The following is a 26,321-nucleotide window of genomic DNA, read 5'->3' as shown; positions in this document are numbered from 1 at the left end:
TGCCTAATCATATCTCTGCTGAACCTTGCCAAACACTCTGATTCAGCACAATCTTTTGTACAGCAAAGCAATTGAAAAGCAAAAATTGGTCACCAAATCCGGATGTTAAAATTGTCATTCTTGTTCCAAATCCCCTCAAGGTCATTGGGTTGGTCTTTCTGTACCCTGCCAGCATTCATCTGCTTTTCGTCTCTTCCAGTCCTCCATTTTCTTTGAATTACTATTCGGTAACTGTGTCTCTAGCACCTTAGGCCCTGTGCTCTAGAATTTATAGAAACCCATCAGTTAGGAGCCTGGAGAGGCCACTCAACAAGAGGATTTCCCCATTACATCTCCTTTATGATGATCCTTATAACAGATCAACATGTCACCTTTTGTCTGGTCACCCTCCTGTGCAGCACTTTCATAGGGCATCCCATCTTACTTTCATCACCCTGCACCACTAATTCGCGTAGCCTGCACACCCCCCAGCCGCTACGAGCAATTTAGCATGGCCTAACCATCTAACCTGCACCTTGGGAGGAAACCCAGGCAAACACGAGGAGATTGTACAAACTCCACACAAACAGTCACCCAAGAGTGGAATTGAACCCAGGTCCTTTGCGCTGTAAGGCAGCAGTGTTCACCATTGAGCCACCATGCTGCAGTTCATTCTGGTGAGGCTGCTATGGTGAAGAGGCATATTATAATCGAGGTGTGACAAGAAGGGGTAGAAAATATACAACAGAAAAGTGCAGCAGAAATTAAAAGAACTCAAGGCTGTTGTGGTTCTGTTCGCCGAGCTGGGAGTTTGTGTTGCAGACGTTTCGTCCCCTGTCTCTGTGACATCCTCAGTGCTTGGGAGCCTCCTGTGAAGCGCTTCTGTGATTTTCGTATGTGGCACTTAGGCGGTTGGCACAGGGTTCTCATTTCCTGGCTTGTCTTAGCGTCTCTCGCCCGTAGGTGTTCAAAGTTTGGCAGAAGATTTGTAGCTCGGGTGCTCGTTGTTGTGGTTCTGTTCGCCGAGCTGGGAATTTGTGTTGCAGACGTTTCGTCCCCTGTCTCGGTGACATCCTCAGTTCTTGGGAGCCTCCTGTGAAGCTCAAGGCTCTTTATGAAGAGCACAGAGACGACAACTTAGTGTCATTGCTTTCAAAATAGAATTAGAAATCACTCTGCCAAAAATAAGCGGAGTCATGGAATTTTAACTGCACAGTAAAAGGCCCTTTGGCCCATCATTGGCAGCATGGGTCATCAACATTGATCTATTCTAATGCTATTTCCTAGCATTTGGCTCATAGCTTTGATAGATTAGACTTACAGTGTGGAAACAGGCCCTTCGGCCCAACAAGTCCACACCGACCCGCCGAAGCGCAACCCACCCATACCCCTACATTTACCCCTTACCTAACACTACGGGCAATTTAGCATGGTCAATTCACCTGACCCGCACATCTTTGTGACTGTGGGAGGAAACCAGAGCACCCGGAGGAAACCCACGCAGACACGGGGAGAACGTGCAAACTCCACACAGTCAGTTGCCTGAGTCGGGAATTGAACCCGGGTCTACAGGCGCTGTGAGGCAGCAGTGCTAACCACTGTGCCACCGTGCCGCCCACAAGGGAAAGGTCCCAGTGAGATACTGTGGTGTTTCAGGTGTTCATCGATATACTTCCTAAGTGACTTGAAGGTTCCCGTCTCTTCCACCTTGTAGGCAGTGAGTTCCAGATACCCACCACCCTCTGGGGGTGAGAATGTTTCTTATCACCTCCCCTCTTAAACCTCCAGGGCTTCACATTTAAAACTGCACCCCAGACCTCAATCCCTTCACTAAAGTAAAATGTTTCTCCTTATCAAGGCTATCTGTGCCCCTCATAACTTTTTAAAACTCTATCAATTCCCCCTCAGACTTCTCTGCTCTGAGGAAAATAATCCAGGCCTAGTTTGGAAGTGTCTTTCACAAATAAAAATAATTGAACTTCGATTGATTGTTAAAATATTGGAATGTCAGGGGCTGAGGGATGACATTATAGAGGTTTATAAAATCACAAGGGGCATGGATAAGGTGAATAGCCAAGGTCTTTTCTCTGGGATAGGGTAGTCCTGAACTAGAGGACATAGGTTTAAGGTGAGCCCTTAATCTCAGCCCCTGACATTCCATGGAAAACAGCCCCAGCCTATTCTACCCTCTCCCTGTAGCTCAAACCCCTCAACCCTGGCAACATCCTTATACAGTTGAAAATGTGTTGCTGGTTAAAGCACAGCAGGTCAGGCAGCATCCAAGGAATAGGAAATTCGACGTTTCGGACATAAGCCCTTCATCAGGAATTCCTGAAGGGCTTGTGCCCGAAACGTCGAACTTCCTGTTCCTTGGATGCTGCCTGACCTGCAGTGCTTTAACCAGCAACACATTTTCAACTGTGATCTCCAGCATCTGCAGGCCTCATTTTTTACCCGAACATCCTTATACATCTTTTCTGAACCCTTTCAAGTTTCACAACATCCTTCCTTCAGCAGGGAGGCCAGAATTGAATGCAGTATTCTAAAAGTGGCTTAACTAATAGATTCTTGTTCTCCAACTTTATATTTAAAAGGGGCCTGAGAGGCAACCTTTCCACGCAGAGGGTGGTGCGTGTGTGGAATGAGCTGCCAGAGGAAGTGGTGGAGGCTGAGCAAGTCACAACACTTTAAAAGGCATCTGGTTGGGTATATTAATAGGAAGGGTTTTGAGGGATATGGGCTAATTGTTGGCAAATGGGACCGGATTAATTTAGGATACCTGGTCAGCATGGACATGTTGGACTGAAGGGTCTGTTTCCGTGCTGTGCATCTCTATGACTCTTGTCATTTGAGGGCCATTATGAAGTCCCAGTTAGACTAGGGAGCCTTGTTGGTTGTTAACAGAGCGATAACAATCAGCGTTGACCTGCTAACCCATCCGCACCATTTCCTCTTGTGTTATTACAGTTAATTATGATTGTCTAAATTTGGCACTCTTGTGTTTTGTCCTGATGAGGCCAAGACCAATATCTTCAGGTTCTCAGTGTCACAATATGTAGGGACTGGGAATAGAATGTGTTGTTGAGAACCTGGGATGGCAAAGAAACTATTGCCAGAATGGTTTGAGATGACTAGCACAGATTGGATGGGCTGAAAGGCCGCATCCCAGCTCGTTATGAAGGCGGTGACATTGCAGTTTTTAATCCACCAATCAAAGACAAGGGAGGCGGCGGTTACTAGGGCGTGTGATGTCCATCCACCAATCGGATTAGGGCTATGGGTGGGACCGTTAACGTTTGGAGATTGAGAAAGCTGGAGCCGCCTTACAATGGGCGGAAGACTGGCTTTGGAATCGTCCATTCAAATTGAAGGGCGATTTGACTGACGGGGCTACAAGCCAATCGCAATGGAAGGTTGGCATAGAGACGGGCGTGGTCACCCGGACTGGTTGGTGTACCGATGATTGACCGCCGGGCCAGCCATTCAGGATTGGGGGGGTTGTGACTGAGGGGGGGGGAACTTCATCAATCAGGATGAGGTGATGCTAATTGACAGCAGGCTCAGCCGATAGCAATGGAGAAGTACAGCATGATGGACCAATTGGAAATGGAAACGTATTGATTGACTGCGGGCTAGACCATTCTGCCAGGAGTGTGGGCGGTAGGCGGAACCATAATGAAGGCGGACCCTGAGTTTCCCAACCCTGGAGGGATGGACCAATTATTGATGGAAATTGAATGAATGACTGAGAGACGCACCAATCGTGAAAGAGTATTTGCGGAGGGCGGGACCATCATGGAGGCGGATACAAAACTCATTGGATCAATCGTGACGGACATTCTACTGAGCGACTGTGATATAGACCAATCAGAAAGGTCTCTTCAGTGAGTGACGGTGAGACGGACCAATCGCCGATGGCCCAGGGCGCGTCTCTGGCGAATCGGCGGCGTGTTCAGTGGTGCCTGGGCGGGGCTGTAGTCTGAGCCGCCTCAGTCGGCATGGCCGCCGCTCGGGTGACTGTGTTCCCCTCGGCCCGGGAGCTGGGCCCGGCGCTCAGCCGCTTCGTGTTGGCCGAGGCCGCCCGGGCGGTGGGTGAGCGCGGCCGCTTCGCCGTGGCGGTGTCCGGGGGCAGCCTGGTGTCGCTGCTGGCGGCCGAGCTGCCCGAGGCCGGCGCCCGGGAACCCGAGCATCCCGGGGCCGAGTGGAGCCGCTGGGTCCTCGGCTTCTGTGACGAGAGGCTGGTCCCGTTCGAGAGCCCGGACAGTACCTGCGGCCTGTACCGGGTGAGGGGGCAACTGTGGGGTCCTGGGGTAACTAGGGTGAGGGGGCAACTGTGGGGTCAGGGGGCAACTGTGGGGTCAGGGGGTAACTAGGGTGAGGGGGCAACTGTGGGGTCAGGGGGTAACTAGGGTGAGGGGGCAACTGTGGGGTCAGGGAGCAACTGTGGGGTCAGGGAGCAACTGTGGGGTCAAGGGGTAACTAGGGTGAGGGGGCAACTGTGGGGTCAGGGGGCAACTGTGGGGTCAGGGGGTAACTAGGGTGAGGGGCAACTGTGGGGTCAGGGAGCAACTGTGGGGTCAAGGGGTAACTAGGGTGAGGGGGCAACTGTGGGGTCAGGGAGCAACTGTGGGGTCAAGGGGTAACTAGGGTGAGGGGGCAACTGTGGGGTCAGGGAGCAACTGTGGGGTCCTGGGGTAACTAGGGTGAGGGGGCAACTGTGGGGTCAAGGGGGAATGGGTCAACTGTGGGGTCAAAGGGTAACTAGGGTCAGGGGCAACTGTGGGGTCAGGGTTAAACTGAAGGGTTAGGGTGTAAATGGGGTCAGGGCAAGTGTGTCAGGATTAACTATGGGGGTCGGGGGCAACTGTGGGGTCAGGGGAAATGGGACAACTGTGGGGTCAGGGGGCAACTGTGGGGTCAAGGGGCATCTGTGGGGTCAGGGGGTAACTAAGGTCAGTATAAATGTGGGTCAGGGGGTAACTAGGGTCAGGATGTAAAAGTGGGGTCGGGGGATTGGGTCAACTGTGGGGTCAGGGTTAAACTGAAGGGTTAGGGTGTAAATGGGGTCAGGGGCACTTGTGAGGTCAGGGGGCAGCTGTGGAGTTGGGAATTGGTCAGGGGGCAATTGGAGTCAGGGAAAATGGGTTGGGTGTAACTGAGGTCAGGGGAAATGGATCAGTGGATAACTGTGGGGTCAGGGCTAACTGGGGTCTGAGGGCATCTGGGGTCACGGGCAACTGTGGGGTCAGAGCAAATGGGTCAAGGGGCAACTGTGGGGTCAGGGGGCACCTGTGGGGCCACAGCACAGGATACAGGGTGTTTGTGAGTAAATGTTGCATTGTGAAGGAGTAAAGTGTGGTAATTTCAGGATGACTTGAGTATTGATGGTGTAATAGTGTCAGGACTGATAGAGATTGCAGGTTTGGAAGGTGCTGCGTAGGAAACCTGACTTGAGTTTCTGTATTGCTTCATATAGATAGTACATGCTGCTGCTGCTGTGTGGTGGTGATGAAGGGAGTGAATGTTAGTTGGGGAGCCAGGCTGGTGTAGAGTTCTGTCACTTACTGCCTTGTGGATTTTCAGATAAGCTTTGATGAGTTAGTTCATCAGTTACCTGTTGCAGGATTCCTAGCCTCTGCCTGCTGTTGTAGAAAGCTGGTTTCTGGTCAATGGCAAACCCCAGGCTGTTGAAAGTGGGAGATTCAGTGAAGGTAATACCACATGGAATGCCAAGAGGCGATGGTTAGATTCCCTCTTGGTGGTTATAGCCTGTGCCTGACTATTTATGACACAGATAGATTTTTACCACAAGTCAGCCCATACCTGGATATTGTCCAATTCTTGCAGCATTTGGACATGAGTTACTTCAGTGTCTGAGGAGTCATGAATAGTGCTGAGCATTGTGGAATCATTGGCAAACAATCCATTTTGACATTAATTATGTTACTGAAAAGAAAGGCTCCGGTGTTTATAATGCTTTTCACTACCCCAGGATATCCCAACGCATTTTAAAACCACTGTAAAATGTAGTTCTTGTGGTAATGTGGAAAATACAGCACTGCAAGCTACCGCATGCAGCAGTGTGATCATCCGATAATTTTGTTGTTGTGATGTTGACTGAGGGTTAAGCAATGTAGCTAAGTAAGATTTGCGTTAGTAGTGTTAGTATTGTAGGAAAGACATGGGTTGGGTAAGAATTTGGGGTAACAGTGGACTGATTGGCAGTGGGGCTGTTGTGGAAAACCTGGGGGGGGGGGGGCGGGGCGGGGTTGATTTGAGAGAAGTGGGAGTTTTAATGACACCGTTAAGACCTTTGTGAAAATTAATTCCAAGATACCTACAGGTTTCGATTAACTTTAGAAGACATCTCGTACTGGAGATACCGAAGCAGACAAAGTCTGTGTCTGTTTTCTGCAATTTGTTTTTCCTGACTGGACAACTACTTTGCGATGCAGAGTGATGGCGATGATGTGGATCCAGTTTCTGTACTTGCTGAGATTGTAGTGAAGGTCCATCTTGCTCCTCCTCGGTCCTTGCTTGAGGTGTGATGGCCCTCTGGTTAAACCACCAACAGTTTGTTTTTTGTATAGAATCCCTACAATGTGGAAACAAGCCCTTCGGCCCAACAAGTCCACACTGACCCTCTAAAGAGTAGCCAACCCCAGACCCATTCCCCATTACTCTACGCTTCCCCTGACTAATGCACCTAACCTATACATCCCTGGACGCTATGGGCAATTCAGCATGGCCAATCCACCCTAACCTGCACATCTTTGAACTGTGGGAGGAAACCCACACAGACACAGGGAGAATGTGCAAAATCCACACAGACAGTCACTCGAGGGCTGGAATTGAACCCAGATTGCTGGTGCTGTGAGGCAGCAGGGCTAACCACTGAGCCACCGTGCTGCCCCACAGTTGTGTCTCTTTAATGAGAATGCAGCCCTGTGGTCCTCTGGATTCTTCTTTGGAGCAGATCGGAAGCTGAACCGAGAGGCTTTATACCCTGTCATGTGAATGTTGCTAATCTGCACCAGGCCTGGTCTAAACAAGAGACTCTGCTGCTGTTACTACCCAGCGTAGGTGTGTTAGAAGAGTTTACAGGTTGATAGTTGCCCTATTTGGTGACTTTCTGCACGTACCTCACTTGGCCATGAGTGATTCTCGGGCATCTTGACCTGCTCTTAATTTTTCTTATCAAGTCTGCTTTGCTCAATGCTCCCTTATGTATCTTATTACCCCAATCCTGCTTGTTCTAATCACTCATCCTCGCCTTTGTGAAGATAAGGTTAAAAATCACATGACACCAGATGACAGTCCAACTGGTTTAGTTGAAAGTACAGCTTTTGGAGCACTGCCCCTTTGTCAGGTAGCTAGTGAGGCAGCTAGAGAGATTCATCTGAACTATGTGTTCTTAAATTCCCCCTCATGAGAATTCCCTTCACTTCCTTTCCTCCTGTCTCCTGCTGTGGTTTGGTCCTGCGTTATAGACCTTGGTTCTTCACATTTTGAGTTTTCTTGATCAAACATTTATAACGGAGGCATTTGTTGTGGTCACGTTTTGAACCAGTGACTTTGATTTATAGCATACGTTTTGCGATCTTGGAATGTCCCAGAGTTCTTTACAGCAAGTGAAATAATTTTGAGATGTAATTCCTAAATTAATATCGGGAACACAGCTGTCAGTTTGTACAGAGCAAGGTCCCATAAATGGCAGTGGCACGATGACCAAATAACCAGTTTCATTATTGTTGATTGAGGAATTTTCCTTTTCCTGTTATAGCACCAAGCAATATAGCTCATGCGTGAATCCGGTCATAAGTCATAGAGATGTACAGCACGGAAACAGACCCTTCAGTCCAACCCGTCCATGCTGACCAGATATCCCAACCCAAGCTAGTCCCACCTGTGGCTGCATCTTGGAAGGGTCTAGCCAGTGACTTTTCTCTTGCTTTATTTGGTCAAGTGGGTAAATTCAGCAATCAGCTCCTGAAGGATGCTAATTTCAAAGCTTTCCATCTCCTGATCTGGACTATGCACACTCATAGAGTCACTCTATTTGCTGTTCTTGGCAAGTTCCGATAGTCACCGATTGTAAGTTTGTTTCGATGAGCAAATGGCTTCCCTGCAGCTCGCTCGCCCTGATTTTTATCCAGGATCGAGTCATCTCTTTAAGCTCAAAAGAATCATTCCTTTGTTCCAAACTCATCTACCACCCTGAGAAGGCTATCGACGTAATCCCAGAGCAACCCAGCTCACCTCTGTCCTGTCCCCACATTCCCAACAGTTGTAGGCTGGGTTAGTAATCGCTGCAGGTTAGAGTTCATGCCATTCATTTCACAATCTCACATCATGACTTAAACATGAGGTTGCAGAGATGATGCAGCAGTTTCACAGCAGCTCCATCTGGAAAGGGAAACTGGTAGCTGAATGTTTGAGAATACTGAACGGCCTACCTTTGGCTATCCTCTAGGCCCACTTCACAGTCTCTGTACCCCCTGTAACCAATCCTGTTGACCCTCTCTGCTCACTCCTATTTGTCATCTTCGATTGTAATTGCCTGGGTCCCAAGCTTAGGGACTTTCTCCCCAAATATCTGTCTATTGTCAGAACTACGCTACTTGGCTAAGCTTTTGGTCACTTGGCTTAATGTGTCTCTGTGCAGATCAGTGTCAGATTTTGTTTTTTGATGCTGTTGTGAAGCATCTTTGGGTGTTTTAGTGCAAGTGGCTATGTAAATGCAGTTAGTTTCAAGTTTGTCCATGTTTGACAATAGGTTACAATATTTTCTATGTGCCAAGGTTTTAACAGACAGGGTCTCTAAGTGTTACTTAAGTGGTCATCTCAATTAATTGTTTGTGAGCAGAATGATCTTTGCTTTGCTATATTCTAGTCATACCTAACTGCAATAATTATATTTCAGTCACGCGTAACCGTCAGCATTCTCTGTTTCAGAAACAACTGCTCTCCAAAATCTCCATTCCTAATAACTACGTGGTTGCGATTAACCCCACGTTGTCTGTGGAGGAAGCGGCAGACAAGTACGCTGAAAGATTGAGAGAGGTACTGAACAGCGTTGAAAGTACGGTCATGTCCTGGTGATATGGTGTGAGAGCGTTGATCAGAAACTCACCGGGACACCAGGCCAACCACTCAGCTTGGGAGGCTAAGGCAGTGTCAAGGAAGGAAGGGTTGCTGTCTCTGTGTATGTGTGTGTGTTTTTGCCTGTTTCACTGTATTGCCAACTCTAGAGTGGAAGCAATAACAGTTACAGTAACTCGTGAGGTGGAGGAGCTCAGATTGTTCTAGAAGCAGGCTATGCTCACTTTCGAGAGGTTTTTGATCAAGTTTACATTGTTTCCACTGACTGGAGGATACAGGTTTAAAATAATTGGCATAAAAACACATAGCAAGTGATCAGAATCTTATTTCACGCAGTGAGTTATTATGACATGGGATGCAATGACTGAAGGGGCGGTGGAGGCAAATTCAATAGCAGATTTTAATTTCACATTTTTAGTTTTATGCTCGAGACAATAGCTTGCACCTCTGCAGGTACCATTCTGACTTGAAACTACATTGCTGTTTCTTTCCTGTACTGGGTGAAAATCCTGGAAATTCCACCTACCCCCCAACCTCCAAAACAGAGCTACTAAAATGTAGGTGTCCCAACACCGCACTGACTGGAGCAGTCCACAATGCAGCTGATCCCCATCATCTCCAGTTAGGGGATGGGTAGGAAGACCGAAACATTGTTTTTCCTGCTCTCCCCGGGTGCTGCCTGACCTGCTGTGCTTTTCCAGCGCCACGCTGATCTCCAGCATCTGCAGTCCCTACCTGTTGGAAGTTTACACTTGCTGAATCTGATCCAGTGACAGAATTGGGCAGATAGTGAGGAATTTGAGAATCCAGTCCTAAACACTGCATACATTTTTACTTTTACCAGGATGGTTTCTTATCACTCTGGTCAGGGTCTTGTATTCCATGTTGTTGTGTTGCGTGCTTTATCCTAATCCTGCCTCTCTTCCTTTGTTCTGTTCTAGCTGTTTCCGGGTGATAACATGCCAGTGTTTGACCTGGTAATCCTGGGGATTGGGCCTGATGGACACACTTGCTCTCTCTTCCCAGATCACCCCCTTCTGCAGGTAACATGAACGTGACTGTATTGAACAGGAATGCAGACAGAAATGGGAAGTGCAAGTGTGTAAGATGGCAGACGAAACACTTCATGGTTTTGAAGAAGTTATGGTTGAGCTGGGTCAGTTGGTTGATAAGTAGTTTGGGCTTTACTCCCTTAGGGAAAATAAACAGGTGACCTAGTTCCCACTGTTTAAGATCATAGACTCTCACAGCACGGAAACAGACCCTTCAGTCCAACTCGTCCATACTGACCAGGTATCCTCAATTAATCTAGTCCCATTTGCCAGCACTTGGCCCATATCCCTCCAAACCCTTCCTATTCATATACCCATCCAGATGCCTTTTAAATGTTGCAATTGTACCAGCCTCCATTCCTGATGAAGGGCTTATGCCCGAAACGTCGAATTTCCTATTCCTTGGATGCTGCCTAACCTGCTGTGCTTTAACCAGCAACACATTTTCAGCTCCACCACATCCTCTGGCAGCTCATTCCATACACGTACCATCCTCTGGGTGAAAACATTGTCCCTTGGGTCCCTTTTATATCTTTCCCCTCTCACCCTAAACCTATGCCCTCTAGTTCTGGACTCCCCCACCCCAGGGAAAAGACCTTGTCTATTTATCCTGTCCATGCGTCTCATAATTTTATAAACCTCTAAGGTCACCCCTCAGCCTCCGACGATCCAGGGAAAACAGCCCCAGCCTGTTCAGCCTCTCCCCGTAGCTCAGATGCTCCAACCCTGACAACATCCTTGTAGATCTTTCCTGAACCCTCTCAAGTTTCACACTATCCTTCCGATCGGAAGGAGACCAATCCTGAGTGATCATTGTCAAAGTGGAGAGAGGGTGACTTTCCCCAACACCGAGATCATTGGAGGTTTAGGGGGAGAGGGGAAAGATATAAAAGAGACCTAAGGGGCAACATTTTCACCCAGAGGGTGGTACTTGTATGGAATGAGCTGCCAGAGGAAGTGGTGGAGGCTGGTACAATTACAATATTTAAGAGGCATTTGGGTGGGTATATGAATAGGAAGGGTTTGGAGGGATATGGGCCGGGTGCTGGCAGGTGGGATTAGATTGGATTGGGATATCTGGACGGGTTGGACCGAAGGGTTTGTTTCCATGCTATATATCTGACTCTGAGTGCTCACCATCTCTACGTTAAAACAATCCCCCCCGTCCCCCAAACAAAAAGTATTTAGTTGGCTGTAAGATGTTTTGGAATGTCCTGAACTGGTGAAAGATGCCATTCCGAGAAGCAGTCCTTTGTTCAGTGTACAAAGGAGATTAAGTTCATTAGGGGATGGATAAGGATTAACGTGATAAGCTTTTTTGAAATGTTTACAAATGGTGCTGATAGAGATCTGCTGATTCTGACCCCAGCGTTATAATGCCTCCATTGATGCAGTGTCTCCTTTTCTCTGGGACAGGAACAAATCAGGATCATTGCTCCAATCAGTGACTCACCGAAACCACCACCAAAACGTATAACCATGACCCTGCCGTTGCTGAACGCAGCACGTTGTGCTCTGTTTGTGGTAACCGGTGACAGTAAGGCTGCTGTGTTAAAGGTAAGAAGCTGCTTCGAGCAACATTCAGAGCTCAGTCAGCCCCAAATTTCCATCGGTCAGTTCACACATCCGTATCCTAACTCTCTATCCCTCAATCATGAAAACAAGATCCAGTCTCTGAGTTGACACACTCAATAGGTTTTGTTGTCGAAGAGAGTTCCAGATTTCCACATTCGCTGTGGGAGAGATTCCTCACATCACCCCGAACTCTCATTTTGAGGTTTGACTCGTTGTTCGGGACACTCTTACCAAAATAAATAGTTTCTCTCTCTCCCTGCCTCTGTTTCTGTCTGCTCCCCCCCCCCCCCCCCCCCCCCCCCCCCCCGCCCCAGTACAATTCAGTTAGCTCCATGATCTGTGTCCAAGACTACACTAACATGTACTGTGCGTTTTCTTCATCTGACTTCAGCATCAGTAACGTTGGTGCATTTGCACAACTCCCAGTTCACAGCCAGTGTGTCCTGCCTGAGGTGTGGTACCCAGACCTCCTCTAACCAGAGATTTACAAAACCAAATGAACTCTCCGCTGGTTTGCATTCTAACCTGGATTGCTTTATAAGACCTTACGCCCTCAGTGTTGCACTACAGTAGCGATTACTGCTCAATGCTAATGTTTAAATTATGTTTAGCAGGTTTCAGTCAACATTGAGAGGGCAGAATGCTTCGATATTCCTGTTTGGAGCGATCTGGGACTTGGTTCCTCAGTAATTTTCTCTTATTGTCTCCCTAGGATATTCTGGAAGGTCACTGTGAGAACCCACTCCCTGCCGCTCGTGTCAGACCAGTGAAAGGTGAAGTGCACTGGCTCATTGATGAAGCTGCTGCAAGCAAGCTGACGATTAAGGTGGACCGGCCATCGCTGTAGACACCAGCAAAATACTGTGGATGTAGATAACTTGGAACTTAAAAAAACCAGCAAAGTGCTGGGAATGCTGAGCTGTTTGGGCTGTATCTGTGGAGGGAGACCAGAAGGGTTTCCTATGAGGACCTTCCATCTTATCTGCTCCCTGGGTGATTACAAAACTGCTTTGACAAGAGGTCCCTGATCTGAAATATTAATTCCCATCTCCCCCTCCACAGGTGCTGCTCGAACTGTTGAGGATTTATCACCTGAGAAGGTGTGAAGGCACCTGAGCTGCTCAGGCCTATACTTTAGGTTTAATGATCCCAGATTCCAAGCTGTTTTTTAAAAAAAAAACCAAAAAGTCCTTTCAGGGTTGAAAATGTCACTTTGTTAACTTGTAATTCTCCTTCCACGTTCCCCAGAGACCCTTTCAGAACATTCCAGAAACCATTCTCTCCCCCCCAGAAACAGGAACCAGAGCTCAGTGAAACCATTGGAGTCTTTAGATGGCATACCTTGGGGATATTGATGAGTAAATATGACCCTGATTCTGCTAATTACTGAATGAAGACCTTGGGGGAAATGTATTTACTGTAAATAAACATTGAAAATTTCTGTTAACTTTCAGTGGCGTGTTTCCCCCTAACATAGGTTTTAAGTTATTTCCTTTCTGTCGGTGATTTTCTTTTTACATTCCTGACGTAAAAGTTCGGCGTGACTCCCGTCAGCTGAAGGGCCTTGTCCATAGTGTGTCAGTCGCAGGGTTTTGGCCATACCAGCACAACTGGGGGGTGGGGCAGGGTGGGGGGTCATATCGCTGCAGTCCCTGTCTGAACACTCCACGGTTTTGATGAGGGTCAGTGTGTGCTTGAGTCAGCTGAACCACTATGACAGACCGATAAGTTGTTCCGTAACGGACCGAACCCCAGTAGGAATCCTTGTGTTCATTTCCAAACCTCACCTACAAAATGATTTGCCCGCAGGATATTTGTAAGAGAACACGGATCCTTTTGAAGGGTCTGTACATGTCTGGTCTGAGCTGCGTATTTATTTGGTGGTGATTTTCCCCACATCTGATCTTCCCTCTGGGTTCCAGGCTCTGAGTTAGCTCACCAGACGGGCACCCAGTTTATAACTGGTGCTGAATTCAGAGGAATGGTTGACGAGGGTGCTGTGTTGATGTTTTGACCTGGAAGTAGATAGCACCAGCAATGGGATCGGCGGGAAGGAATGAGCTTGTTAGCTGGTTATTATATAAGACACAAGTTCCCTTCGAGGTGGGGCGTCGGTTACATCAGCTGGAAGGAAGCAGCTTGGGAAACGATTACCAATAATGTGCTGTGCAAAACAATAAATCTTACTTGTACGTGATTCTGGGATGTCGTATCTTTGCTTCCTTAAAGTGTACCCCTCAAACCCCAGGGTATCATCTAATCAGTCCGTACTTTCGGTGCAACACTGTCCTCTCTAGCAGCTGAAGAGTGTATTAAAGCACAACAAAAAATATGCATCTTCTTCCCCCACCCATCTGTAGAGTATCCTACCCTGTTTTAGCAGAGCAGGCCATTCAGCCCCTCCAGCTTGCTACACCCATCAATAAGAGTAGGTTGATCTATTGGTGACCTTTGACTCCCATGTCCCAACCAGAACGTCTCCAATTGCAATGTTGGAAATATTCAGTGACCCTCCTTCATTGTATTCCGAGGGAGGGAGTTCCAAAGGCAGACAACCCTGTGTCAGTGTCTTGTCTTAAGCAGGGTGACCTCTACTCTCTCACCCAGTGTGCCCTTGTGGGCGCGCCCTCCCACCCCCAGGGGAAATCATCCTTCTCACGTTAAATGTAAAACATCAGAAAGATGGGACGAGGGGCCAGTCCCGGGTTTTCTGACTGATATTTCAAGAAACAAAAGGCTGGGGAGCACAAAGAAACTGAGCCCCAGCCTCAAATTTCACACGTGGTTTTAAAAATCTCACTGAGCCAAGGAAAATTATCCATCCAACTGTGTGCTATTGTGTTGGGGGGGGTTGATTTGTGCAGCAGGGAGGAAATCCTGTGAGCAGAATTTCATATTGATTGGAATAACCCTTTAATAAAAACCAAACACAAATGGAGCCCCGATTCCCCGCTCCGTCTGGAAGTTGCCTTCCTTTCCAAATTCCAAGGCATGTCCTTATAAACAGGAGTTACTTTTGTCAGTCGTTGAGTTGGCCCACATACACTATAAGCTGTTCAAACCACACAACCGTGAAAGGCACACTGAGAAAGTGGATCTGTACTGCAAAGACGAAAGGCAATATTTTAGAGAGAGAGAGAGAGGAAAAATAATCCTTACAATCAGAGCTGGGTCACTGCACCAACCGTAGTTCCCTTACTCTTAACTTTGTGTGTGTGTTAGAGGGGGGGATTTTGTTTGCAGTGGGAGGGAGGGGAGAGGGGGTGGCTTAGAAGTCTAGTGCTTGCAGTGGGAGAGAGAGAGGGAGGGGAGAGAGAGAGAGAGAGAGAAGGAGGGGAGAGGGGGTGGCTTAGAAGTCGAGTGCTTGCAGTGGGAGAGAGAGAGGGAGGGGAGAGGGGGTGGCTTAGAAGTCTAGTGCTTGCAGTGGGAGGGAGAGAGAGAGAGGGAAGGGAGGGGAGGGGAGGGGAGAGGAGAGGGGGTGGCTTAGAAGTCGAGTGCTTGCAGTGGGAGAGAGAGAGGGAGGGGAGGGGAGAGGAGAGGGGGTGGCTTAGAAGTCGAGTGCTTGCAGTGGGGGAGAGAGGGTGGGGAGAGGGGGTGGCTTACAAGTCGAGTGTTTGCAGTGGGAGAGAGAGAGAGAGGGAGGGGAGGGGAGAGGAGAGGGGGTGGCTTAGAAGCCTGGTGCCGTCAGCTGGGAAATGATCTAAGGCAGTAGAGAGCTGCTGCTGGTGACTAAGCACCGGACAGTCCAACCTTGGGCTGACAGCTGAGCGAGAGACGAGCCCGTGTTAGGAGGAGGGGAGCTGCAATCAAGACAGAGGACCCCCCCTCCCCACTTCGGTAAAAGAGGTGTCTTGTGTCCGCTGAGCCACCGCACGATGCCAAAATCAGGAGGCGAGTACGTGTTGGGAGTTTGATGGTTTATTTCTGGCGGTGGGGGTTTGCACGGTTAAACTCCCCCCACCCCAGGCCAGGCTGGTGGATATAGGGCTGCCTATTTATGGCCAGCCCTCTGGGGGTCAAAATTATCAACGGGCAAAGTGACTTTGCAAATTTGTTGGTGTTGGAATTAATTGGACAGGGGTCTTATTTGAAATGAACCAGCTGGTGGTGGGGGCTTAAACAACTGGCAAGCCACCCTGTCAGAGTGGCTTCTGCGCTCGAAGTCAAATATATATAAAAAATACTATAACCCAAAAGGAATCTTCTAATCAGTAGCTTGCTGTATGAAGTTCTTTCTGCTGGTGTGTGTACTCTGATATGTGCCATGAGTCACATGTCGAAATTTGAGTTGCTGTTTATGTCTCTCTGTCCTCAGGGGGGAGTGGGAAATCAGAATCGTTTCCCAACATTTTTATTTTTTGTTAATAATTGTTCTCGTGTCGCAAAAACGAAGCCGAACCCAGCAAGATTCAGAGGTACAGTGCTCCCTGTCTTTTTCAGAGAGATAATCTGGCAGCTCCTGTCTGTCTGCCCTGAGGAGGGGCTCTTGCTTGTTTAGGCCTGTTACTTTGACCTGGCCCCTGTCCTCTTTGGCTGAGAGGCAATGAGCTATTTATTTACTGTTGCACAACTTCAGAATGACCGCAGAATTCACAGCACAAAATCTGGCCACTCGGTCCATCTGACTGGCATTTATTCTCCAACCAAGTCTCTTCCCAGACCACCCCTTTTCTCTCTCTCTCTCTCAAAACATCTTCCATTCCCTTCTCTCTCTCTCAGGTCCTTATAGGGTCACACCTCAGTCCAACTGTCCCAAACTCAACTAGTCCCACCCGGCTAAACCTTTCCTATTCATGTCCCTGTCCAAACGCCGCCTTAATGTTGTAACCGGACCTGCATCTACCACTTCCTCTGGCAGTTTATTCCACATATCAACTACCCTCTATGTGAAAAAGTACCCCTTTTAAATCCTTTCCCTCTCACTTTAATATTAAGCCAAGAGGGTGATGCTGGAAAAGCGCAGCAGGTCAGGCAGCAACTGTCCCGCTGCGCTTTTCCAGCACCACACTCTCAACTCGGATCTCCAGCATCTACAGTCTTCACTTTTGTCGTAAAATTAAGCCCTCTAGTTTGAATCCCCCCCTCCCCCCTCCATCCTAGTGAAAAGTCTTTGACAGTTCACCCTATCCATGCCCCTCATGATTTTATAAACCTCTGTAAGGTCAACCCTCAACCTCATACACTCCAGGGGAAAAGAGTCCTAGACTCTCCCTCGTACTCCAATGCCCCAGTCCCCAGTGACGAACCTGCCCTGGTAACGAGCGAATTAGAAATGCGCTGAGCCTGCTCTGTCATTCGCTGAGGGTTGTGGCCCTGTTAACACATCCTTATCTCCTCTCCAGACACTACAGAATTTATTCGACTGTCTTAAAAAATATTGTGACGTCCTGCCTGCCTCCTCGACTCTCTGGGAGGAGGGTTTCACAGGCTCACAACCCTCAGAGACAATTCTCCTCACTGTCATCTTAACGGGGAGACCCACTACTCCCACTTTCTAACCCCCTCCCCGTAGGGAACGTTCTCTCTCCATCAGCCCTTGGTTGAAGCATCCATTAGCCTCTGCTACATTCTCTGGGGAGGCAGTGGCCCTTAGTATTAATGTTCTAGGGACCAAGGTTCAAATCCCCCCAGGACAGATGCTGGAATTGAATTTAATAAAAACCTGGAATTAAGCCTCTAATGGTAATCATGAATCCATTGTCAGAAGAAGGCATCTGGTTTGCTAATGTCCCTTATTACTGTCCTTACCTGGTCTGGCCTACATGTCACTCCAGACCCACAACAATGTCATAGAGATGTACAGCACGGAAACAGACCCTTCGGTCCAACCCGTCCATGCCGGCCAGATATCCCAACCCAATCTAGTCCCACCTGCCAGCACCCGGCCCATATCCCTCCAAACCCTTCCTATTCATATACCCATCCAGATGCCTCTTAAAATATTGTAATTGTACCAGCCTCCACCACTTCCTCTGGCAGCTCATTCCATACACGTACCACCCTCTGCGTGAAAAGGTTGCCCCTTAGGTCACATTTATATCTTTTTCCTCTCACCCTAAACCTATGGCCTCTAGTTCTGGACTCCCCCACCCCAGGGAAAAGACTTTGTCTATTTATCCTATCCATGCCCCTCATAATTTTGTAAACCTCTATAAGGTCACCCCTCAGCCCCCGATGCTCCGGGGAAAACAGCCCCAGCCTGTTCAGCCTCTCCCTGTAGCTCAGATCCTCCAACCCTGACAACATCCTGGTAAATCTTTTCTGAACCCTTTCAGGTTTCACAACATCTTTCCGATAGGAAGGAGACCAGAATTGCACACAATATTCCAACAGTGGCCTAACCAATGTCCTGTACAGCTGCAACATGACCTCCCAACTCCTGTACTCAATACTCTGACCAATAAAGGAAAGCATACCAAATGCCTTCACTATCCTATCCACCTGTGACTCCACTTTCAAGGAGCTATGAACCTGCACTCCAAGGTCTCTTTGTTGACTCTTAATTGCCCTCTGGCCAATTAGGGATGAGCAATAAATACTGGCCTAGCCAGTGATGCCCTTAATCTATGGATGAATTAATAAGGAATTCTGTATGTTCTGGACCACAAGTGCAGAAGGCCATTCAGCCCATCGTGGACAGTCTGGACCCAAACTATCTCATCAGCCACACAGCCCTGAGCTCTCTCCACCTGCAAATGTCTGTCCTTCCGTGAGCTCAAATCCGCCTGAGGTCAGACAGCGGCCTTCTTGAACAGAGCCTCAGCACATTCAGTCTTCCCTCCGAATCATTCAATGTCCTGGTACCTCTGGCTGACTGCCCTTGCAGTTTGAAGGTGCCAAGGTGAATGGGGAGCACTGGGGTTCTGTGTAACTGCACACTGGCACGACTCAGCACCCTTTTTTTTCAAAAGGGGAGAATTGGAAGGAATTATTAAGCTGGAAAGAATGCAGGAAAGATTGGCCAGGATGCGACCTGGACTGGAAGGGTTGAGGTATCAGCAGAGGTTATGTAGGATAGGACTTTACACAAATCTGTAAGATCATGAGGGGCAGAGATCAAATGAATTGTTGAGGTCTTTTTCCCGAGGGGGTGTGGGGGAGTTCAAAACTAGAGGTTTAAGGAGAGAGCAGTGAGATAAAAAAGGGTCCAGAGGAGCAATTATTTCACACAGTGGGCGGGGAGTGTCTGGAACAGGCTGCCAGAGGGAGTAGTGGGAACAGGTAGCATTTTGTCTTTTAAAAAACATTTCGACAGGGACTTGAATGGGATGGGAACAGAGGGATATGGACCAATTACAGGCAAATGGGACAGCATGGACGAGTTGGACCGAAGAGCCTGTTTCCACGCTGTAATCCTCTGACTCTATCATTTAAGTTTTTTCTTAGTTTAGCTGCAGGACAATGTGTCAGTAACTTCTCCTGTATCTCCACTTCAGTTGGAGAAGGTGACTCCCGTCCACCTTGTCAATCTCTCTCAGATGTCTCCAATTGCTTCCTGTGAGGTGCTGGGAATGCGTGGCACTGTGTGAGCAGCTGCTTTTCATATGGTCGTGTGTCTCAGACAAAACTAAGGGGACAAAGTCATCTCTTGGTCAGTGTTGCCTCCTCAGCCAATAGTGGGCAGGTTTGGGAGCTGGTGGAAATGGACAGCTGAATTTCCGACATGACACCAATGACTAAGCTCCGATGTATCATCTGCACTGAAAATTCCAAATGTTGGAGGTCACAGGGAGTTAGACAGCATCCATGGAGAGAGAGAGAGAGGGAGAGCTAGCTAACATTTCCAATCCAGATGACTCTGCACCAGAGCCCAGGGCTGCCTGACCCTCTGGGAGCTCCGGAATCTGATGTTTCAGTTCAGACTGCCAGCATCTGTTCCTCCAGTGTGTCATTTCATGGGAGTCCAGATCAGAGTGTGGTGCTGGAAAAGCGCAGCAGTTCAGGCAACATCCGAGGAGCAGGAAAATCGATGTTTCCGGCAAAAGACCTTCGTCAGGAAACACAGGCAGAGAATTCAACCATGTCCTGAGGTCATTTCCACATTTCATGGGAGCAGGGTGGCTCAGTGTTCAGCACTGCTGCCTCACAGCATCAGGGTTCGATTCCACCCTCGGGTGGCTGTCTGTGGAGAGTTAGTACCTTCTCCTCGTGTCTGCGTGAGTTTCCTCCCACAGCCCAAACAGGTGCAGGTTAGGTTGGAGTGGGCAGGCGAAATTGCAGATAGTGTTCAGGGATGTGCAGGCTGGCTGAGTGAGCCATGGGGAATGCAGGGTTAAAGGGACAGGGAAGGGGTGAGGATCATGGGGGGTGGGGGGGAAATGATCTCCGGAGGGTCACTGTGGATATTATGGGCCAGACTGGAACACCGGGTACCAGAGTAACAAGTTAAGACATGTTACACGCAGCTTCTCTCTCTCACTCTCTCTCTCTCTCTCTCTCTCTCACTCTCACTCTCTCTCTCTCTCTCTCCCCCTGATAACCTCTCTGTCTCTCTCCATCTCCTCCACCACCACCCTCCCTCCCAACCCAATCTCTGCAGCTCGAAACCGGAGGATGTATCGACTGCTATACTTCAGCAGAAACATCGGCCAAACAGACTCATTGTGGACGAGGCCATTAATGATGATAGCAGCATTGTTTCTCTGTCCCAGGTAAACACTCCCCAGCCTGTCCCACCTAAACAGCCCCGCTCCGACCTGGGGAAGCACCCTTAACCTATCCCAGATAAATACCATGCTGGATCAGTGCTGAGGGAGTGCCGCACTGTCGGAGGGTCAGTGCTGAGGGAGTGCCGCACTGTCGGAGGGTCAGTGCTGAGGGAGTGCCGCACTGTCGAAGGGTCAGTGCTGAGGGAGTGCCGCACTGTTGGAGGGTCAGTGCTGAGGGAGTGCCGCACTGTCGGAGGGTCAGTGCTGAGGGAGTGCCGCACTGTCGGAGGGTCAGTGCTGAGGGAGTGCCGCACTGTCGGAGGGTCAGTGCTGAGGGAGTGCCGCACTGTCGGAGGGTCAGTGCTGAGGGAGTGCCGCACTGTCGAAGGGTCAGTGCTGAGGGAGTGCCGCACTGTCGAAGGGTCAGTGCTGAGGGAGTGCTGCACTGTCGAAGGGTCAGTGCTGAGGGAGTGCCGCACTGTCAGAGGGTCAGTGCTGAGTTCTGTCGATGGTGTTTGCTGATGGGTCCCTGGTTCAGTGTGAGCAACGCTCCTGCGTTTTTCTGCAGTTCCTGGCCTGTCCTTTTGTACAGAGTTGAGCTTTTGTTGCAGGTTAAGATGGATGAGCTGCAGCTTTTCCGAGGGGACACTGTGTTGCTGAAGGGGAAGAAACGGCGTGAGACAGTCTGCATTGTTCTGTCGGATGAGACCTGCGCTGAGGAGCGAATCCGCATCAGCAGAGTGACCCGGAATAACCTGCGGGTTCGTTTGGGTGACGTTGTCAGGTGCTGTGTCCATGTCACACCTTTACGTAACGAGATTGGAGCGCGTGAGACCGTAACATCGTGGACTGAGGGGTTAATGGGCATTGGAGAGGGCTCCAGGGAGATGAAGTGGCGTATGTGTGTGAGCGTGCATGCGTGTGTTTGTCTGAGAGTGTATGCGTGTGTTTGTCTGAGAGTGTATGCGTGTGTTTGTCTGAGAGTGTATGCATCTATTTGCGTGTGTTTGTCTCTGTGTGTGGTCCGTATGTGTGCTTGCCTCTGTGTGAATCATTGAATCCCCACAGTGTGGAAACAGCCCTTCGGCCCAACAAGTCCACACTGACCCTCCGAAGAGTAACCCACCCAGATCTATTCCCCGACCATGCTCCATTTACCCCTGACTAATGCGCCTCTCCTGCACATCTCCGAACACTATGGGGTAATTTAGCCTGGCCTATCCACCCTAACCTGAGCATCTTTGGACTGTGGGAGGAAACCGGAGCACCCAGAGGAAACCCACGCAGACACGGGGAGAATGTGCAAACTCCACACAGACAGTTGCCTGAGGCTAGAATCGAACCCCGGTCCCTGGCACTGTGAGGCTGCAGTGTTAATCACAGAGCCACTGTGCTGTTTGTGTTTTGTGTGTGTGTATGCACCTACATTTGTGTGAATGTGATTGTACATAGAACATTACAGCGCAGTACAGGCCCTTCGGCCCTCGATGTTGCACCGCCCTGTCATACTAATCTGAAGCCCACCCCACCTACACTATTCCACGTACGTCCATTTGCCTGTCCAATGGCGACTTAAATGTACTTAAAGTTGCCGAATCTACCACCGTTGCAGACAACGCATTCCATACCCTTCCTACTCTCTGAGTAAAGAAACCTACCTCTGACATCAGTCCTATATCTATCACCCCTCAATTTAAAGCTATGCCCCCTCGTGCTCACCATCCCCATGATCTCTCTGCTCATCTACACTACCAAGAGTCTTACCATTAGCCCAGTACTTTGCATTCCGGTTACTCCGACCAAAGTGAATCACCTCACACTTGTCCGCATTAAACTCCATTTGCCACCTCTCAGCCCAGCTCTGCAGCTTATCTGTGTCTCTCTGCAACCTACAACATCCTTCATCACTATCCACAACTCCACCAACCTTAGTCTTGTCTGCAAATTTACTAACCCACCCTCCTACGCCCTCATCCAGGTCGTTTATAAAAATGACAAACAGCAGTGGACCCAACACTGACCCTTGCGGTACACCACTGGTAACTGGATTCCATGATGAACATTTCCCATCAACCACCATCCTCTGTCTTCTTTCAGTAAGCCAATTACTGATCCAAACTGCTATATCTCCCACAATCCCATTCCTCCGCATTTTGTACAAAAGCCTACTGTGAGGAAGTTTTATCGAATGCCTTGCTGAAATCCATATACACCACATCAACCGGTTTACTCTCATCTACCTATTTGATCACTTTGTCAAAAAGCTCAATAAGATTTGTGAGGCACGACCTACCCTTCACAAAACCGTGCTGACTGTCCCTGATCAAATTATTATTTTCTAAATGATTATAAATCCTATCTCTCTTAACCTTTTCCAACACTTTACCAACAACTGAAGTAAGGCTCACTGGTCTATAATTACCAGGGTTGTCTCTACTCCCCTTCTTGAACAGGGGAACCGCATTTGCTATCCTCCAGCCTTCTGGCACTATTCCTGTAGACAATGACGATTTAAAGATCAATGCCAAAGGCTCAGCAATCTCCTCCTTGGCTTCCCAGAGGATCCTAGGATAAATCCCATCCGGTCTGGGGACTTATCTATTTTCACACTCTGCAGGATTTCTAATACCTCTTCCTTATGAACCTCAATCCCACCGAGTCTAGTAGCCTGTATCTCAGTATTCTCCTCGACAACACTGTCGTTTTCTAGAGTGAATACTGTCGAAAAATATTCATTTAGTGCTTCCCCTCTCTCCTCTGACACCACACACAACTTCCCACTACTATCCTTGATTTGCCCTAATCTTACTCTCGTCATTCTTTTATTCCTTAAATACCGATAGAAAGCCTTAGGGTTTACCCTGATCCTACCCGCCAACAACTTCTCATGTCTCCTCCTGGCTCTTCTGAGCTCTCTCTTTAGGTCTTTCCTGGCTACCTTGTAACTGTCAAGTGCCCTAACTGAGCCTTCACATCTCATCCTAACATAAGCCTTCTTCTTCCTCTTGACCAGAGATTCCACTTCCTTCGTAAACCACGTCTCCCACCCTTTACATCTTCCTCCCTGCCTGACAGGTACATACTTATCTAGGACACACAGGAGCTTTTCCTTGAATAAGCTCCACATTTCCAATGTGCCCATCCCCTGCAGTTTCCTTCCCCATCCTATGCTTCCTAAATCTTGCCTAATCGCATCGTAATTGCCTTTCCCCCAGCTGTAACTCTTGCCCAGTGGTATACACCTATCCCTTTCTATCACTAAAGTAAACATAACAGAATTGTGATCGCTATCACCAAAGTGCTCACCTACTTCCAAGTCTAACACCAGACCAGGCTCATTATCCAGTACCAAACCTAAAGTAGCTTCGCCCCTTGTCGGCCTGTCTACATACTGTGTCAGGAAGCCCTCCTGCACACACTGGACAAAAAATGACCCATCTATAGTACTCGTACTGTAGTGATCCCAGTCAATATTTGGATAGTTGAAGTCCCCATGACAACTACCCTGCCTCTTTCACTCCTAACGAGAATCATCTTTGCTATCCTTTCCTCTATATCTCTGGGACTATTCAGAGGCCAATAGAAAACTCCCAACAGGGTGACTCCTCCTTTCCTGTTTCTAACCTCAGCCCATACTACCTCAGTTGACAAGTCCCCAAACATCCTTTCGACAACTGTAATACTGTCCTTGACCAACAATGCCCCCCCCCAACCCCTTTTACCATCTTCTCTGTTCTTACTGAAACATCTAAATCCTGGAACCTGCAACAACCATTCCTGTCCCTGCTCTATCCATGTCTCCGAAATGGCCACAACATCGAAGTCCCATGTACCAACCCAAGCTGCCAGTTCACCCGCCTTATTCCGGATGTTCCTGGCACTGAAGTAGACACACTTCAAACCAACTTCTTGCTTGCCACTGCACTCTTGTGTCCCTGAAACTTGTCTGTGTGTGTGTGTGTGTGTGTGTGTCTGTCCGTGTGTGTGTGTCTGTCCGTGTGTGTGTGTGTGTGTGTGTGTCTGTGTGTATTTGCCATGTGTCTGTGTGTGTGTATGTGTCTGTGTGTCTGTGAATGTGTCTGTGTGTGAATGTGTCTCTGTGTGTATGCGCGTGTGTATCCGTGTGTGTCTGTCTGAATGTGTCACTGTGTGTACGCGCGCATGTGTCTGTGAATGTGCCTCTCTGTGCGTATGCGCGTGTGTATCTGTCTCTGTGAATGAATGTGTCTCTCTGTGTGTATGCACGTGCGTGTCTGTGTGTCTCTGTATGTGTCTGTGAATGTGTCTCTGTTTATGCGTGTGTGCATGCATCTATGTGTGGGTGTGTGTGTGTGTCTGTATGTCTATGAATGCGTCAGTCTGTGTGTGTGTGTGAGAGTAGGCGTTGAGGGAGAATTTGAGAGCATGGGGTTGTGAGGGATGGAAGGGGCAGGTACTGAGGGTCCCAAATTGGGAGTGGGATGGATGTGGAAGATTCACATGAGCCAGTGGTGCCCCTGTGTGGATGGGCTCTTGGTGCTATCGTCTGTTCATTGTCTATTCTTGTTCTGCAGTATACAAGCCTGTCCTGATGTGAAATACGGAAAGCGAATTCACGTGTTACCCATTGACGACACCATCGAAGGGCTGACTGGGAACCTGTTTGAAGTTTACCTGAAACCCTATTTCCTGGAAGCTTATAGACCTGTGCACAAAGGTAGGAGAGAACCCACATCTCGGGAAGGGCTAGAATTTCCCAGTAAGACCAAATGGCCATATTCCCCAGCACTGCATTAACCGACATCACCCAGGAAACCAAACAACACCGAGATGCTGCTGGGAATTCCCAGCTGGGTCAGCTGGCGCCCACAAGGACTGAGACCACGTTGATGTTTCACATCAGTGACTACTCATTAGAACCACTGAAACCACATGTTCTTAGAATGTTCTACAGATGTGATTACATTCTAATTTCACTCTCTTGCTTTATTACGTTCTCTCTTCCTTTCTGTTATTTTTCTTTCCTTCTGTCTTTCTTGCTCTTTCTTTCTATCTGACTTGCTCTCTGTCTTTTCACAGTCTTTCTCACTATGTCTGTCTCTCTCGCTGTGCCTGCTTCTCTCTGTCTCCACAGCCTCATATGTGTGTGTTACACAGGGAGTGTAGCCCTGTCTGTCCCTGGTCTGTGTGGGACAGTGCTGTAATGGCGGTGTGGGGCTGTGTGTGTGTGTTACACAGGGAGTGTAGCCCTGTCTGTCCCTGGTCTGTGTGGGACAGCGATGTAATGGCGGTGTGGGGCTGTGTGTGTGTTACACAGGGAGTGTAGCCCTGTCTGTCCCTGGTCTGTGTGGGACAGTGCTGTAATGGCGGTGTGGGGCTGTGTGTGTGTGTTACACAGGGAGTGTAGCCCTGTCTGTCTCTGGTCTGTGTGGGACAGTGATGTAATGGCGGTGTGGGTCTGTGTGTGTGTGTTACACAGGGAGTGTAGCCCTGTCTGTCCCTGGTCTGTGTGGGACAGTGATGTAATGGCGGTGTGGGTCTGTGTGTGTGTTACACAGGGAGTGTAGCCCTGTCTGTCCCTGGTCTGTGTGGGACAGTGCTGTAATGGCGGTGTGGGGCTGTGTGTGTGTGTTACACAGGGAGTGTAGCCCTGTCTGTCTCTGGTCTGTATGGGACAGTGCTGTAATGGCGGTGTGGGGCTGTGTGTGTGTGTTACACAGGGAGTGTAGCCCTGTCTGTCTCTGGTCTGTATGGGACAGTGCTGTAATGGCGGTGTGGGGCTGTGTGTGTGTGTTACACAGGGAGTGTAGCCCTGTCTGTCTCTGGTCTGTGTGGGACAGTGCTGTAATGGCGGTGTGGGGCTGTGTGTGTGTGTTACACAGGGTGTGTAGCCCTGTCTGTCTCTGGTCTGTGTGGGACAGTGATGTAATGGCGGTGTGGGGCTGTGTGTGTGTGTTACACAGGGAGTGTAGCCCTGTCTGTCCCT

General features: G+C 48.9%; 2 protein-coding genes across 3 annotated transcripts in view; both read left to right on the top strand.

Moving 5' to 3' along the window:
• The first annotated feature begins 3,955 nt into the window (after nucleotides 1-3,955).
• On the top strand, nucleotides 3,956-13,905 carry pgls (6-phosphogluconolactonase). The gene is made up of 5 exons (XM_060854907.1): nucleotides 3,956-4,262; nucleotides 8,935-9,042; nucleotides 10,023-10,124; nucleotides 11,550-11,690; nucleotides 12,421-13,905. The coding sequence occupies exons 1-5, from the start codon at nucleotides 3,978-3,980 to the stop codon at nucleotides 12,553-12,555; spliced, it is 771 nt and encodes a 256-aa protein (XP_060710890.1). The 5' UTR covers nucleotides 3,956-3,977; the 3' UTR covers nucleotides 12,556-13,905.
• Nucleotides 13,906-15,355: 1,450 nt separating this feature from the next.
• LOC132836026 (transitional endoplasmic reticulum ATPase-like) overlaps nucleotides 15,356-26,321 on the top strand; it is a 49,351-nt gene continuing 38,385 nt past the window's right edge. Inside the window, exons 1-4 of one of the 2 annotated variants that reach the window (XM_060855225.1) lie at nucleotides 15,356-15,545; nucleotides 20,248-20,359; nucleotides 20,968-21,140; nucleotides 24,910-25,052. In XM_060855225.1, coding sequence (XP_060711208.1) covers nucleotides 20,974-21,140; nucleotides 24,910-25,052 — 310 coding nt within the window. In that variant the 5' untranslated portion in view covers nucleotides 15,356-15,545; nucleotides 20,248-20,359; nucleotides 20,968-20,973. Of the gene's footprint in view, nucleotides 15,604-20,247; nucleotides 20,360-20,967; nucleotides 21,141-24,909; nucleotides 25,053-26,321 lie in introns of both variants that reach the window. The other variant, XM_060855224.1, reaches the window with a different exon arrangement.

This window comes from Hemiscyllium ocellatum, chromosome 45, assembly GCF_020745735.1.
Source record: "Hemiscyllium ocellatum isolate sHemOce1 chromosome 45, sHemOce1.pat.X.cur, whole genome shotgun sequence".
Lineage (NCBI taxonomy): Eukaryota > Metazoa > Chordata > Chondrichthyes > Orectolobiformes > Hemiscylliidae > Hemiscyllium > Hemiscyllium ocellatum.
The sequence above is the reverse complement of the archived record's forward strand: the minus strand, read 5'-3'. Positions and strand labels throughout refer to the sequence as shown.